At 45.2% G+C, this 16,936-nt stretch overlaps 1 protein-coding gene across 1 annotated transcript in view; it reads right to left on the bottom strand.

Moving 5' to 3' along the window:
• The window catches only part of ZNF318 (zinc finger protein 318), a 32,645-nt gene extending 24,011 nt beyond the window's left edge, over positions 1–8,634 (bottom strand). Inside the window, exons 1-2 of the mRNA XM_080341708.1 lie at positions 8,238–8,634; positions 2,906–3,051 (exon numbers count right to left, since the gene is read on the bottom strand). Coding sequence (XP_080197834.1) covers positions 2,906–3,051; positions 8,238–8,609 — 518 coding nt within the window. The 5' untranslated portion in view covers positions 8,610–8,634. The remainder of the gene's footprint in view (positions 1–2,905; positions 3,052–8,237) is intronic.
• Positions 8,635–16,936: the final 8,302 nt, after the last annotated feature.

The raw sequence follows: 16,936 nt of genomic DNA on the forward strand, positions 1-16,936 counted from the left end.
TCATCTATCTGGACTTGTGCAAAGCATTGACACTGCCCTGCATGACATCCTTGTCTCTAAATCAGAGAGACATGGATTTGACAGATGGACCACTTAGTCAATAAGGAACTGGCTGGATGATTGCACTCAGAGTTGCAGTCAAAGGCTTCATGTCCATGTGGAGACCAGCAACAAGAGGCATTCCTTAGGCATCCATATTGGGACTGGCGCTGTTTAACATCTTTGTCACCAACATGGACAGTGGGACTGTGTGCACCCTCACCAGGTTTGTTGATGACATCAAGCTGTGTGGTGTAGTCGACACACTGGAGGGAAGGGATATTATTCAGAGGGACGCTGACAGGCTTGATAGGTTAAGTGCACGGTCCTGCACATGGGCCAGGGCAATCCCAAGCATAAATACAGGCTGGGCAGAGAATGGACTGAAAGCAGCCCTGAGGAGAAAGACTTGGGGGTTTTGGTTGATGAGCTCAACATGATCCAGCAATGTGTGCTTGCAGCCCAGAAAGCCAACTGTATCCTGGGCTGCATCAAAAGAAGTGTGACCAACAGATCAAGGGAGGTAATTCTCCCCTTCTACTCCACTCTCATGAGACTCCACCAAGAGTTTCACATTCAGCTCTGGGGTCCCCAATATAAGAAAGACATGGACCTGTTGAAACGAGTCCAGAGGAAGGCTAAGATGGTCAGAGGGCTAGAGCATCTCTCCCGTGAAAACAGGTTGAGAGAGCTGGGGCTGTTCAGCCTGGAGAAGAGAAGGCTCCAGGGAGACCTTAGAGCAGCTTTCCGGTGCCTAAAGGGGACCTACAAGAAAGCTGGAAACAGACTTTTTACAAAGGCATACAGGGATAGGACAAGGGCTAATGGCTTTAAACTGAAAGAGGTTAGATTTAGATTAAAGGAAGAAATTCTTCACCATGAGGGTGGGGAGACATTGGAACAGGCTGCCCAGAGAAGCTGTGGATGCCCCATCCCTGAAAGTGTTCAAGGCCAGGCTGGCTGGGGCTTTGAGCAACCTGGTCGAGTGGAAGGTGTCCCTGCTCATGGCAGTGGAGGTGGAACTTGAAGATCTTTGAGGTCCCTTGTAATTCAAACCATTCTATGATTCCATGAAATTACAGAGAATAATTTGAAAAAGTGATTGCTTGAAATCTCTGAGTAGTTAGCGAAAATAGCTGAGAATAACTACATTAAGAATTATTTGCTCCACTTACTTTGAAATTTGAAGAGCCATCTTCAGAAAATACTTTTAAACTTTTTTTTAAATGAGAATGAGAATACACCATATGTTAAATAAGAATGTGATATGCTAAATATAAAACCCAGTGATGATTCACAATAAGTGGGCAGTGGGCACCACTCAGATAAGTGCAGCCAGCACAAACAGATTAGACCCAAAGGAAAAAAAAAGTAAACGTAACCACATGGAGTTCTGGCACACCTACACTACAAATATATGGGAAGTCACTTAAAAACGGAAGTCTACATGGTCTCACTTTCTCTTATTCTCATTCTGATTCATTTGTTGTTTTTTACACCTTCTCAGGATTCTATTCTGACCATTTTTTTACATCTTTGGGTCCTGTAACTGAGATAAAGTGTTTTTCATCATCTCCACACTTACGTTAAAATAAACTCCACTGTGCCCGATGTTACTTCTAACCATGCATCATAACCACAAAACAGCTTAAATATAAAACCTCACTGGAGAAAAGGAAGCAATGGGAGAAACACCCCCTGCGCCGCATGTTCTTAATTTGCCAGAGCATGCCAGTTCACCTACCTGCTATTTCCTCCTCCTCCAACCACTGTACTCTCCCTGGGCACACGCACTCATTTCATTCAGACGACGGCAAGCTACACAGGGGATTTACAAATCGAACACTGATCCCAGGAGAACTGAGGTAAAGCCCTAAAAGTGACAGTACTGAAAACTAAACATTCGGTTGGTTTTCCGCACCTGCTTACACTTGAGAAAGACAGGAAATTCACTTGTTCTGCTCACTTCCCTCTTTTCTTTTTTTTTTTTTTTAACCGTTGGGGTTATTTGCATAAAAAAATTGAAGTCATGGCAGGGTGGGTTTTTTTTTGTGCTGGATGCTTATCCCTGACCTGAAACTGCAATTGTCTGCACTGGGGCACAAACTATGGCCATCTTTAACTTTGCAATTCCAGACAAAGAACACAATTTTCTTTGCACTAAGTCTTCCGATTTTACTTCTTTTATCAGATTATACCTGTTCTCCTCCTGAAGACAAAGATTCCCAAACAGTATTTACTAGTAGTTATTTCTCTCCAAATTCCATCAAGGGACCCCAAGAATTCTAACTCTTATTTTATCATGTATGAGAGACCGACATCGTCTGATGTCTGACTATGCTCACCTCTCTTCTGCAGTGTTTTTAGAGTAAACGTTGTTTTTTTCTTCAAGCTACAGTAGAGCTTTCTACTGGACTATTCTCAAAAATTGGGAAAGTAGATTATTCCTCCCAATAAATGAAGTTAAAGCCTTATGCTATCCATAACCTTCCTTTTATTCAGGACTAGGTAGGTTCATAGGAAACAGAAGAAGGTGGCTGAAGCTGTGAAATGTCAAAGGAAGCAGCTGCCTCTGGGCATTTTCAGTTTATATGAGTTTCAGAAGCAGCTGACAAAAATCAGAGAAGAAAAATCTGTTTAGAGTTACTATGAAAACAGGCAGTGATTTTTGTTCAGGAATCCACTGCACCACGACTTGCTGGAGGCTGGGGATGTATTCCAGGGAAGCATCACTACATGCTTGCCCTCTTACCCTCATTTCTTAGGAACTCACTGGGCTAACTAGATGTTTGGTCTCACCCAGTACCACCATTCCCACATTCTTACTGTTTCACGCACTCGAATCCCCATCTGCAGAAGACCGTACCTGTCACTCAGGTTATCAATTGGTGAGCCCAGTCTATCAGGCAGCCTCCTTCGTTCTGGTGTGCCAACACAATACCGGTCATTACCAACAGTAATCCGCAAACTCTGTTCCAGTGAAGACTCAAAGCGGAGACTCGGAGAACGCCTCTGTAAATTGAAGAAAGAGTGCAAGCCCATCAATCACCGAACTTTAAACTCAGCTACAGAAAGGCAAGTGACTCTGTTCTGTTTACCATATGAGACTTGGGGTGGACAACTTAATTAAAAAAAAATCAAACTACAAGAACAATTGTTCCAAATATTTCAATTGTCTTCAGTTACTAAAGAAAGGGAAGGGGATTGACTGCATTTTCTTTCTTATCTCAGCTGCCAAAACTACACTCTATATTTACATTATCTAGAAGGGAAATTTCCAGCTCAAAAATAAATTTCATAAAGCACCATTTTGGGAGGTGGAAAAAGAGAGAGAAGCTCAGTAAGTCCCAGATTTGCTGCTGTCTTCCTTTCTTTACAGAGGACAAGCAGCTAAACAAATATTGCTCTAAAAACGGTGCCAGAAATTTATTAATAAAAGTGTCTCAATTTCTGGCCCTTTCCAGCTTCAGTAACAACATGAACCAAAGTGGAAACCAGTGTAAACAAAATTTTTCAAGCAGTGATGGTTACAACAGTTTTCCTCACCTTGTGCTGCTTTCAGCAGATAAACACAAGATAATATTAAAAATGCCAGTGACTATAGAAACACCTTCTATAATAGAATTCCCACTGTTGTTATTACTGGTAGAGCTAAATCAGAGCTAAATAAAGTCACATTTGAAAAGACTACAGCAGAGAAGGCCTGAGCTAACTGCGTCTGCACAGACCTTCCTTTGGACACACACTCAATACAGGAAATGTCATTAGTGTAAGTTATGCTTAACTAGTTATGCCTCACATCATTCTATAGAATATGGCACTAGAATACAGGAACAATCAAAGTAAGAGGAGTTCCATAAGAAACAGATGAAACTACCTGAAGACAGAGACATCTGATTTACTTTTTTAAACCAACATAGTTTAGATTCTGCCTAACAGGAAGCAATGAACCAGCTTCAGTTCTGCCAAACCAGTCATGTACTGCATACTGCTTTCACTGCTGAAATCTGCAGTAGTGAGCAGCAGGTGCACTATGTTGACTGCATCCACCCTGAGAAGACGCAGCAGATTCAGCTCAATCCTCCAACAGACTACAAGAACAGTATGTAATCTTCAACAAGAAAGCAAAAGAATTCCCTTGCAAATTTGCCTGAACAAAATCTAATTGCAAAACAAACTTGCACTGGAATTCATGATGCACATAACCTTGTCCTAAGGTCAAATATTAGTGATTTCTGTTTTGCTCCATTAATCTGAATACTGGCATTTATCAGAACACATTTTAATTACTTCTAAGACCAACTGTGCTGAACAGCACAATACAGTCCTGCAACACCCCGTCTGACATCCAACGTATACAAGGCGCATGTGCCTCATACAAATACACTCTGAAGGCTCACATGTGCCCAGTGTAACACTGACTTTTGAGGGCTGCCTCAAAAAGTAATTATTTTGAAGGGCATCTTCTTGTCATCAAGACTGTTGGCAAGTTGGGCACACACATGACAATCACCTCCAGGAGCTGGAGACAGAGAAGTGATGGTTACATCTCAGAACAAACTTCTGGGCAAAGGAAGGAAATAATTTACATTTAGAAAGTTTGGGATGTTAGAATTGCCTATGACTAACACACAGATTGGCTAGAGACAACAGTACATAATTGAACAGCAGTACATAATTGATCTTCATTTTTTTTCTTTTTTTTTCTTTTCAGTTTGAGCAATTCCAGTTTTAACAGCTTTTTCATTTGGAGCACAGAACACCACCACTAGCCATTCCTATCTATGCACTGCACTGCATATTCCTCTCTTCCTGTTCTGGCGCCTAAACTGCAGTTATCACTGCCATATTAATGCACAGGTTGCATAGCAGCTTTTCTTCTTTATCTGTTGACTCAACATACTCCAGTCGTCTAATTTCAGCCAATTTTCTTACAAGGATGCAAGGAAGCTGAGAGAAACTATAAAAAGCACAAGCATGCAGGTCAGCAGGGACAAATAAAAGCAGCAAGTGTCAGCCTTGCAAGAACAAATAAAGTCTGCCAAAATTTCTCACTTTACAGCCCTGGCCTTCCTCTACTCCATTACATTTTTCAATACTCATCCCAAACCTTTGCTGTCAATACATGCTCTTCCAATTCCCGCTGTTTTCCCCAGCTACTAAGAAACTAACACCATCCATACTTATAATGTCCAATACACAGCTCCGCTAGCAGTCAGCATCCCAGTTAAGCATCAAAAAAATGGGCAACAATACAAATAACCTGGGAAAGCACGCACTCCATCTAACGAACAAACACCAAACCAAACCAACAACAAAACCACAAACAAACACAAAACCCCACACAAACACTCACAGCTCCCAGAATCAAGAAAAGGTAGTAAGAAACCTCTAAGTCTGTTCCTTCCATACTCCAATTCATATGAAGAGTAGAGACAATAACTTAAAGCTTGTACTCAAAACTTTTCTCCATTTCAACCACATGCACCCGTCCAATCAGTGTTTTCATTCCACATCCTGCATCTTCCATCCTTATACATAAACTCGCCTCTTCCAAGTCCTCCTTTCTTCTTGCAGCTTACATTCCCCCTCCTGAGTCTTCTGTCTAATTCATCTCCTTCCAGTCACAGCTCCAAAATGCCGCTAATAACACATTTGTGTAAGTCCCCACATTTCCACACTTTATATCCTCAAACTGCTGGAGAGGAGATCTTAAAATCAAACAAATCTGAAAACTTCATTAAAACTTCACCCAATCATGCTGATCCAACATATCTGCTGTTTGCTTTGTTTTGATCACACTTAGTTCCACTGTTTGGAAAACACCAGCATAATCCTGCCTTTTATATTTTTCTAATTTATGCTAATTTTGTAAACAGTACTTTTAAAAGTAAAATCAACCCGTATATGCATTGTACGCTTTATAACATCACTTTTAAAGGAGAACTAGTGTTTGTCAAACACTTTTTCATGGATAAAAACTTCCATGAAAAAAATGTGCACAATATACACTCCAAGACTTACTTATAATGGCCTTCAGCATATGCAAGAGACAGCACAACACAGGTTAAAGAGCTATACATCATTGCCTTAAGATCCTCCTTATTGTAAGAGCTGCTTCCTAGAGAATGCTTTTCCTTAACTGCAGTTAATATTCTCGTAAATAAACAAACAACCTATTTGGCTCAACAGTTCAGCACTAGCTAACTTGCTAAAGCCCTACTTTATTTGATTAATAATTTTTAATCCTCTGAAATTAGAATAGGCAAGAAAAACATCAAGAATCTGCAACAATTTGCTGAGAGGACTCCTGTAACTTGAGCCAGAAGGGTGCAAAATGATACTGGAAGAATAGCATTTGTCAAGAATAGTGTTTGTATAAAGTGGGGGGTTTTGATGGTGTCCGCCCCTCCCTTCAGGAGGAGTGGGAGGCTTCCAGTCAAAAACTCCTAGTTCAAATTTCTCCAAGTCTGAACCACCAACACATTTGGCACTGGAAGTTTTGTTACAGCCAGCACAGGTTCACAGCCTATTGTGGATTTAGTGAAAGAACAGACTGAGTGATGGTGAAGTCAGTTTAACAAAGTTCTGCTCCTGCATCCCAGTTTGTCATCCCCTCAGTTGTGACCATTTAACTGTCCGTGGAGCCACAACACAAACTGACATTAATCAAATTTAAAATTATCTCCTTTTAAAAGATTACTGATTTTCAATCGGGTTCTTACTAGCAATGCAATTTACAGGGCTACTCCACAGACAGCTTACAGGACTGACAGAACAGTGAAGCAGAGCCTAAAAACAAATGACCAGAAGCAAACTTGTCACCCTGGCTTGGCTTAACTGTCAAATACAACATTATCTTCCCATATCTTCAGGACACCTCACCTTTAAATAACAAACAGCAACAATAGTTGAAATTTTACCTCCACTACAATCACCTGTGATCTCTTCTATAGCTACAACTCCAACAAAATCGAATAACAACCTGTATTGCCATGAGAAAGGGCAATCCTCATTCTCTCTTGGGGTCCCATCATGCAATAAATCACAGCAGACAACATATTTTTGTTGGATTGACTTTCAGTCACATCGTGTCCTCAAATCGGCACACCCTGCAACTTCACAAATGCCAGTGTGAGCACAAGGGAGGGCGGCAGAACATACTGCAGAGTGAGAGGAAAAAGTGAGTGTACCATTTTTTTTAATTGTACACATGCTGGATTGAGTGACCATAGAACCATAGCTTAAAATATCCCTGTATGAAAATCTCTTCTTTCAGCACAATACAATTGCACAATGAACCTATTATATATCACAGGTAACTGTTATCAGACAAGACAACCACTGCACCAAGGATTAACAAGAGAAACCCTAGGTGAGCGAATGTTGCTCAAAAAAAAGTACAGCTACACTTTGATTTAGTAAGAAGGTGTCTCCATCCAAGACAATATCTCTCCAGATGCCAAACCAGAGTTTCATGTGCCCAAATGAGATTTTGCCAAGCCTGAGAGAGAAGACTGGAACACCTTGTGCATAGCTCCAACTACGAAGCAGCACCTATCAAATCATACCTCTCAAAGACATAAATCTGTAACAGAGTCTCTTTTGTATGCCCATGACAGCAGGAAGAACTCAGACAAAGTACTCATTCAATACTCCATGAAAAAAAAGTTCCCATGAATTAAACGATATTTGTACAATAACACAAATCGGTGTTAAAATGAGGAAAACGACTAGCTACATCCTTTGCCTTACCAACAGATAGCATCGTCTTTGAGCCTTATCTAAAATGGCTCCAGCTGATAAGAAAGAAATAAAAATGTAACGGAAACTTAAGAAAAAAAAATTACTTGAATGGAAATCGATGGGTTTATTTGCATTTGCCCAAGGGGCTGGGGGTAGGAATTGCCCTCCTCTCTCCGCACAGGGAGAGCCCGGGACCCCTGAAGTTCTGCCAGCCCTCCCCCGCGCCAAGTTTGGGGCCCGGGCCCCGCTGTCCCCCGCTGACCCCAGGGCGCCACCGGGAGCTGGGGCACCGCCGAGGGGCGGCCGCAGGCGGGACAGACACCCCAGTCAAGGCGCGGGGGGCGGTGGCCGCCGTCGCCGGGAGCCGCCGGGGACCTCCTTGCGATCTGACAGCCCCTACGGGAGAGGGCGAGCCCCGCACCGAGCCCCCGGTAGCGCCCGGCGGTAGTTACCCAGCTGCTGCTGCCGTCTCCGTGCTCGCTCCCCGGGCGGCCCCGTGTCCCCCCGGGCCCCGGTCCTCCCGGCGGCGATGACAACCTCCTGCTGCGGTGCGGTGACGGGGATCTGCGGGAGACGCCGCGGTGGCCTGACGGGGAGCGGTGGCCTGACGGGGAGCGGTGGCGACGCGGCGGGGGACGGGGCGAAGCGGAGCGCGGCGGCGAGGCGGCGGCGGCGGGCAGCGGCGGGGGAAGCCGGCCGCGGCCTGGCCCCGGCCCCGATGTGCTGGAGCGGGAGGCGCGGGACCCCGACGAGCTGCCGTCTTTCAGCCGGTGCGAGTAAGAGGACGACGAGGGGCCGGAGCGGCCGCTGCTGGAACGGTACATGATGGCGCCAGGGGTCCCGGCGGCCTGCGCGGGCGCCCCAGCTCTTCTGACCCGGCCCCCCCCCCGCGACTGCTCCCCCCCCCAACACCCCCCCCTCGGCGTCCCGCGCGTGCGCGCCGCCGACTCTTCCCTACGCGCGCTCCCGAGCGCGGCACCCCCGGCCCGGCGAGGGGGCGGGGTGAGGGGGGCCGGGGGGCGGGAGGCGTTGCTTGGGGCCGCCCGCACAAAATGGCGGCTGCCGGGCTGCGGTCACGTGCGGCGGGGCGGCCCGCAGCCCGGCGGGAGGTGGGTGTTGCTGCTGCCGTTCCCCTCCCCGTTCGGGTCCTCCGTGGCACTGAGGGGGACGCGCTCGGGTGCGCGGAGGCGGCTGCTCCTGCATCCCGTTCGCCTCTCCACCAGGGTGTTCCGCCGCGCCGTCCCGCCTCAACGGGAGCCCTCGCGGTCGGGACAGCGGGCGCGGGGCGAAGGCGGTGGGGAGGGAGAGAAGGGTCTTCGCCTGAGAGGCCGGGGGGGAGACACCGAGGCAGTGGGGCCTTGCAGCTTCGCCGCAGCTTCGTGTGCCAGCAGCCTCCAAGTTGAAGCCAAAAGCAACAGTGCTTTGTGGTTTTGGTGGTTGGTTTTCCCGCACTGGTCTGTGGTGGTTGTTTGGTTTGGGTGTTGTCCTTCAGCAGCGGCGTGTTCAAGCTGTGAAAAATGCAGTTGTGATTCGTGCTGAGATGTTTAATGTTTACAGGTATAGCCAAATGAGGCAGGGACTCTGAACTTGGAAAAGGGAAAGGTGGTTAAGTTCTATGTAAAAAGTTATGAAACTTGTTTAGGAAGTTATATTGATAGAGGGAACTAACATTTTAAGGCTTAAGCAACTATATAATAAGGGCCTACTAACAAGCTAACATTTTTAAACCACATTATTACTATCTAGTTTAGAGCTGTATGTAACTAATAGTGCTTAAAAAAGCAGGACTTCATTAAATGCCGAGATAAGAAGTTTTACAGCACCAGCTGCAACCTTGAGGGGACAAGATAGCCAAGATTTACAGCAAAAAAGGGTGCGCTAGTCTGGTTGCAGTCGGTTTGGTACCTTGGGTTCCAGCCAGTTCCCCCTAATGAGCCAAAGGTAAAAAGTCCACTGTGACGAAGCTGAAAGAGCCTTCATCCAAAGACCCCTAAAGACCCTTCCTCAAATTCACCAAGTGACACTGCGCAGGTGCAACAGGGGAGGGTCAAGGAGGGGAATATGTAAATGGTTATCTGAGACTCGTTTTAATAAAAAGCAGGAAAGGTCATGAATATGTATAGGCGTTTCTGAGGTCATTATGAATATGTAATACTGTGCCGTATTTAAGCACACTTCTTATTGTTAAAAGTGTGCGTGTTGGGCGGAGCGAATGCCCCGCGCACCCAGCGCTGTTTTGCTTATGTTCTAATGAACACATGTTTAAAGAATACAATTAAGGAATTGGATTAAACGTTGCTTCTCCATAGAAAAACCCTAAGTTATTTATTTCAAAGCGCAGCCCTTGGCTGCTCGGTGAGGCGATGCTTTGAGCCCCAGACCCCAGCTCTGGGAATTTCTGAACAAATTTCATTGCCGTGGCTGCCAGGAACTGCGATGCCATGATAAGAAAGGAATCTCTTCCCACCTCCTTCCTCTCTTCACCTCAACACCCGCTAGCGACCGGGCTTAGTGCAGGCAGGTGGGGATGACTGTTTCCATTCTCAACAGTGAAGCATGAAACTTTGCGTTTACTTCATGCTGGGGGCTCTCTCCGGAGAGGAGGAGAAGGAGTGTTTTCAATTTGCTGAAATGGGCTAGCAGTAGAAAGAAATGAAAGCAGAGAATTGAAGGCTCTGATAAAATTCCTGAGCCTTTGTCTTGTTTAGGAACTGGGAGAAGTTTCATGCATTAGATAATATATATATATATATATATATATTTTTTTTTACTAGCTAGATGACATGTGAGGGCTTGTATTTGAAGACCCAGTCAATTTTTGTGGCGTTAGATGAAATGTTGCCTTTTTTGCGAATGTATTTGCTGGAACATAACACATTATTTGAAGCGTACTACTTAGAGCAGTGGCAACAAAGAGCAGCAGACTGATGGGTCCATGTGATACTATAATAAGGTATTTCTGCTGGGAGTGGTTGGGTACAATTGTGTATTAAAACTAACTGCCCCACCTTGACATTTTTTGAGTGCACTGCTACACAGGCTCAGGAAACACGCTCAGTTATACCAATAATCAAAATAAGCATGAGCTATATAAAGACTATCTGATTTTCTGTTACCATTGTCCACTCCTCCCTTTCTCTCCTAAGGCTGATAATGTTCATCAGTGACCTTAATTCAATTACAAGTGTCATGGGATAAGAATTTCATCTTTGAAGATTCCCAGCAGACTGTGGATCTGCTTGTGGTGTGAGCAAAATCTAATGATGGTGGAGGCAATGGATACTTAATCTGTTCCAGCTAACTACCCTAAGCAGTAGACTTGGTGACACTCAGGCAGAGTTGAGCTTTACAATAACTCCAAAACTGATGTGTATCTAGGAGTTTTCTCTTTAGTTTTGTATTGTAGGTCACATCCAAGTAGTTTATCACTATAAGGAATATACTATAATGTGTTTTTCATTAAAAGGAAAAAACCATTTTCATGCATTAGTGTCAGGCATCTGTATCAAGTGCTCCGTTTCACCAAGTGAAATAAGTAAAAACAGCCTAGCAAGAGGAAGAGAATGGACTTGTTTTGGTTTGTGACATCTCTTTCATGCTGTTGCCTCCTTTACTTCAATTTAAAAAAATAGTTTTAAATCACGGTTTGGTTTCAAAACAGTCAAGAGTACAAAGCCACAAATCCAAGAAACCCAGCAATTTTTCTTCTGTCAGAGTTTTATATGAAGATATGCACAGAATGTGTAAAAGCTCTGCAAAATGCCAGGACATGAAAATATTTTAAAAGTTCTTATTGCCTTGTATCCCAAAGAGGTCTATAGGAGATGTTCTGGTGGTAGGTTTCAGTGGCATTTGGAATGTGGAGGAATCCAGATACCAATAACTAATCAGCAAGTTCATTAAAACATATATCTGCACACAAGTAAGTAAAGTGCTCAAGGGAGGAATGGTAAAAAGAAATCACACCACAAACATGCTGTGGTATTGAGTTCAGAAGAGAAAAATTCCATTTGTTGGAGATAAATGCTGGACTGATGAGTGTTCATTAGCATTTCATGGCACCCTGTCATCTTACTGAGCATTTCTTTACAATTGCAGCTTATAAACTAGTGCTGTGCCAGCTGTAGCGTCATCTTTCAATCACAGGCCTGGTTTTAAAGAGGTGGAGCACCCATACTGGGATTCAGTTAAAATATTCCTAAAATCAGTACTGAAAGTTGGGCCCAATGGTGTAGAGCAAATTGAGAGTTTTCATGCCTTTTCAGGAGGAAGTGCTACAGTTTGTCTTGCGGATTGAAAAAGTCAGGCAGAGTCCTTACCTGCCTTGCAGAGGTTTTTGTAATACTCCTGTGACTGGTGATCCAGACTCTCACTGGACAAAGGATGTGCCAGTCAGTCTGCTCTGCTGCAAGTTCAGCTCCCAGACTCCTCCTTGGAATTCCTGAGCTCATCTTTGAACTTGCAATTAGCTGCTGCTTGAAGAGATTTTAGCTAATTGGATGCTGAAGGTAATGCTGGGCTAATAAGGTGTCTCCGAATTCTCATTAGGCCTCAAGTAAGAAGGTCGTAGGAGCAAATGACATTGGGAAAGAACAGAAAAAGTTAGCAGTAGCTCAATATGAACAAGTAAACAGAAATCAGAATTAAAGTTTATTCAAGTTGGATTGTTAGGTTAAAAAGCAGTACAGTAACAGAGAAGAACATAATACCTTAATTATAAGTTTTTACCTTCTTACATCTGACTTGAGACTAGATCCAAGGATGGTGCAGAATGAATTTGTACACAGCTTTGATTTAGCAACAATTTAGGATTTACTGAAGTAGATCACAAGTTTAATATATGATTTCTAATAATTCCTAATCAACAGTTGATTGACAAAGTGATTTAAAACAGTTCAGTGGGATTTGTTATAATCAGTGACATGATTACATATTTGAAAATGACAAGGATCACAGTATAATTACAAAGAGAGAAATCAGATCAGGTAGACATGGACACAGATATATGAATAAAAATACATACAGATGTATAAAACATGCGCACTTGTGCACATTAATCCATGGATACTTGAATATATGTGAACACACATGCACATTAATCCATGGGTAATTAAATATATGTGGAGGTGTACCTGTGTAAAAATTTCCCTTTTGAAATAAGCAAATTATTTACTTTAATGCCTTGGCATTATCAATGGGCGATTTTTGGGTCTCAATAAATATATCTTTGCCTGAAGGCTTTGCAGCATCATTTCATCATGTGGTGACTCTGGGGTGTCCCACCCAGAAGGAGATGGGAGGTGACAGCCTGCTGCCACCCCAGAGAGCTCACCAAGTCTCACTTGGGATCACTGTTTACAGGGTCATGAGATCACTGACTTTAGTCAGTACATTTCTACTCTGGCCATGCTTGGGATGAGTTAATTTATGGTGTTTTCCACCATTTATCTATGTCTAGAACTTCCAGATCATCTGGTTCTGCACCATCCCACTTAGGCTATGATCCAGGTAGCAGGTGCATTAGGTTGCCAGCAGGAGCGGATTGTTGTTACCTTTCTCAAGCGGAAGGGCGTCTTTTCCCATACAGTAGGAGCTCCAAGAGCACTCAGGGAGTGCCTTTAGCTTCTCATCTCACTACACTTGCACAATGGGGATTGTTTTCCCCCACATGCCCTGTTTGCCAGGCTATCCAGGTGCTCCAGTGGCCCAGGGCAGGTTGCAACCATCACAGGGGACGTGTGACAGCCATGCTGCACTCCTAATGTTAAATAGCTAGGCTGCTAGTAAGAACAAAGACAACTCCTGTGGTTTTTGTGCCAAAATTAGTGTTCTTCTAAGAAGGTGCAATGGAAGATATTCCTCTGTCTTCTGAACTTTGTGTTATTTTTTTCCTGGAAAACAGGGCATAATATGTATGTTGTGTCTTCAGGTCCAGGCAAAGCAGCCTGTTCATGAAAAATTTTGGACTGAGCCAGGTAATCAAGCCTTCCTTGGTCATGACATCATGGAATTTGAGGATGGTTCAGCTGATAGCAGAGCCCTGGCTGGGAGCACAGAAAACGCATCCAAACAGACAATTGCTTTCAGAGATTTTACATCTATAATTACAAGGTTGATATTACTGAATTTAAGGCTTGCCTAGGCTGGCTTCTGTTTTAGCTCAATATTTACTTTTAGCTGGGAAGTGGAATGGGCTTGCAGCCTACACTCATTCCGAGTCCTGGGAGGGGTATTAAGTAATCTGTTACAAAATAAACTGGTAAGAAGAGGGGGAGGCCGTCTCACTTTGCCAGATAGCTCTTCCTTCCTGTGGGTAGATCAATCTAGAGCATTAAAAAACTCTGGATAATAGACAATGAATAAAATCTGGCCTGCATTGGCCTGTGGGGGTGGATTAAATTAAACCCGATGTGGTTTTTTTTTCCATTTTGAATGCTCTGATTTTTTTATAAATGTCAGGTGTATGATTATTTATAGTACACTAGGTACTTTGTAAGCAATATATCCATGAGCCTGTACTCCATGTGTCGCACATCTTAAATCAGTCAAATACATAACAGTAAATGTCACAGGCAGCAATATTCAGAGAGAGAGGAATAGCCAAAAGGAAGCACAGAAAGGCAAAACACCGATTTAGATTCTTGCCTTGCTCCTATTTAAATGTACTTATGCAGAACAGGCACCAGTGATTTCAGATCGGTTAGCGTGGATGTGTATTCTCCTAAGGTTCCCTTTTTAAATACCTTTTATGTTTGTTTTCCCATGAGAGTGTGGATAATGCCACCTGGAGCAAAAAGGGATTTGTGGCATATGTAAGCTATCCGTCTTTCAGCTGAAGCAGAAAAGTTTGTGATTTTGAACATGAAGAGGTTTGGAGAGATGAGCAAGGAGAATGCAGTACATGGAAAAGGAGAATGTTAGAACACAATGTGGCTGAAATGGAAAAGCTCTGAGAGAGATTCGCTCAAGGAAGAGAGGATGGTCTTTGTCCTGATATCTGAGAACTTCTCTGGTGTCTTAGTAAGTCAGGAGAAGTAGTTGCTTGTTTTTTGTTTTCATTGGGAGTAAATAAGACATCAGAACCACGAAATATGAAAGTTTCACGTGTGTGCAGCCCATGCTCCAGCCTCACATATCCCTTACTTTCTGTCTGAATAGTTTGCAGCTTACACGGCATTTTTTGAAGGGAAGCTTCCTTGACCAGAGAGGACATAAAACTTTTTATCAAGGCCTCTACAGGAAAGTTTATTCTAATAACCTTTGGATGACCTTTGGAGAAAGAGCAGACTGGCCAAGTACACAGAGTATACAGTATGAGTAGCTACTTGGTCTGGAAAAGGCAGCCTTGCAGCTCTGACACAGGGAAAGATTACTTTCAGGGCTGTGAGAAAACAGAATCCTCAGAGATAAGATTTAAACAAGGCGATATAGATATATATTCATATATAGATTTAGGAAAGCCACTCTATCCTCCTGGACCTTTCAAGGAAGCTGTAATTGTGAGGGTGCTGTGGCCTCCAAGCTATTGCTCTTATCTCTGCTGTTTCCCTCAGCCACATAGCTCTGTTTTCCCAGATGGGAATGTTACTGATATTTTCCTTCCTCAGCACCCCACTGATAACACTTCCAAGCTCAGAGAAAGCTTTATTGTATCTCTGAGGAGCTGTGTGTTGAAAGTAAAGTTTGCTATCTGTGATCAATTATTTACAGGGATATGCTGATTTTGTCTGGCAAGAGAACATACTGAAGTATCTGGATCATCTGCTATAAAATCAAGTAGCAACTAAATTTGCTAGGCAGTGGGGTGGGGATGAGGCTGGATGTCCTCTCGGGTTCATGTCCTCTCAGCTGGAAAGTTGAACATTTATTCACCGCCCAGTGAAACATGCTCTTGGAGTAAAGACCGAGTGTCACATTTGGAGATGCAGTGCATACATGTATGTTGACACTCCAGATAAACACAGTCACTGAGCACAATACAGGTAAAACTCAGTGCATTTGTTTAGCTTGTGTTACTCAGATGGTTGTATTTGGTTAACAATTATGTTGCTTTTATGTGGTTTTAGTGTTACTGTGCTGGGAGAGTTCTGCCGCTTTGCCTTTACTCATCTATTGTTGGCAAAGTGCTCGTGTAGTAGTATCAACAAGCAATTAATGTTGTACCCATAAAAGCACTTTTATACCCCTAGAAGTACTGCCTCGGCAGCGCAGGGGTGTGCATGTGTTTGTGTGCCTGCTGTTTGTGGCCATAAAAATGTTCACAGAGCACCAGCCACTCCACCTCCACACTAGGAGAAGGGATAAATAAGATCACCAGGAAGGAGCTATAGGAATTTGGGGGAAAAAATCATATTCTTTCATAACCGGGGACTGATTTACCTCGAAGTCCGCTGGGTTCGCCATCTACTTGAGGGCGCTCCGGCGGCGGAGCCGGAGCCGCTCGGGAGGCGCCGCCAGCTGCTCCGAGCGCGGGACCCGTGCGCGCCGCCCCCCGGCCGGCCTGCGACCGGGGCCTGGGTGCTCCCGCCTCCGAGCCGCCTCCCTGCTCCACATGGCCTGGTCTGACCGGCCTCCCAGTTTCGCTGCCCGCCGGCTGGTGCTTGGCCCCGGGCCCCTGGGCACCGCGCTGCCCGCCGAACCCTCCCGGCCCGGTGCCAGGGCTGCAACGCGTCCTCCCGCCCCGCAGGGGTCGGCCCTCCGCCCGCCTCCGTCTGCGGGGGGGCGCGGAGGCGGCGGGCGGAGCGAGCCGAGGTACGGCGCGGGCAGGGGCCAAGGTTCGGCGCGGGGGGTAATGGAGCCGCTGCGTGTCGCCCCGCTGGGCGTGGCCGGGGTGTCCCGCCCGCTGCGGGCCGTGTCTCGGCCCCTCTGCCTGCCCCGTGGCCCGGCGGGGCGGTCCCCGCGGTGGGCCGCAGCCAGGGCTGACCGGTACCAGCGCTGGACCGGCGCCGGCCGCCATGCTAGGGCCCATTCCCCCCGGCTCCTGTGGCTCTCAGCCGGCCCCGGGCTGGAGATGGGAGCAGCTGCTGTGAACAAGTGTCTGTAAAGCCGAGGCCTTCGCAGGCAAGGGCTGAGCCCGGCCGGCTCCCCGCTGCCGTGTGGCTTGGGGGTGCCGCCGGCTTTGCTTAGGGGTGTTAGTCCTGCACGCCGTCTG

Source organism: Nesoenas mayeri (assembly GCF_963082525.1).
Source record: "Nesoenas mayeri genome assembly, chromosome: 3".
Taxonomy (NCBI): domain Eukaryota; kingdom Metazoa; phylum Chordata; class Aves; order Columbiformes; family Columbidae; genus Nesoenas; species Nesoenas mayeri.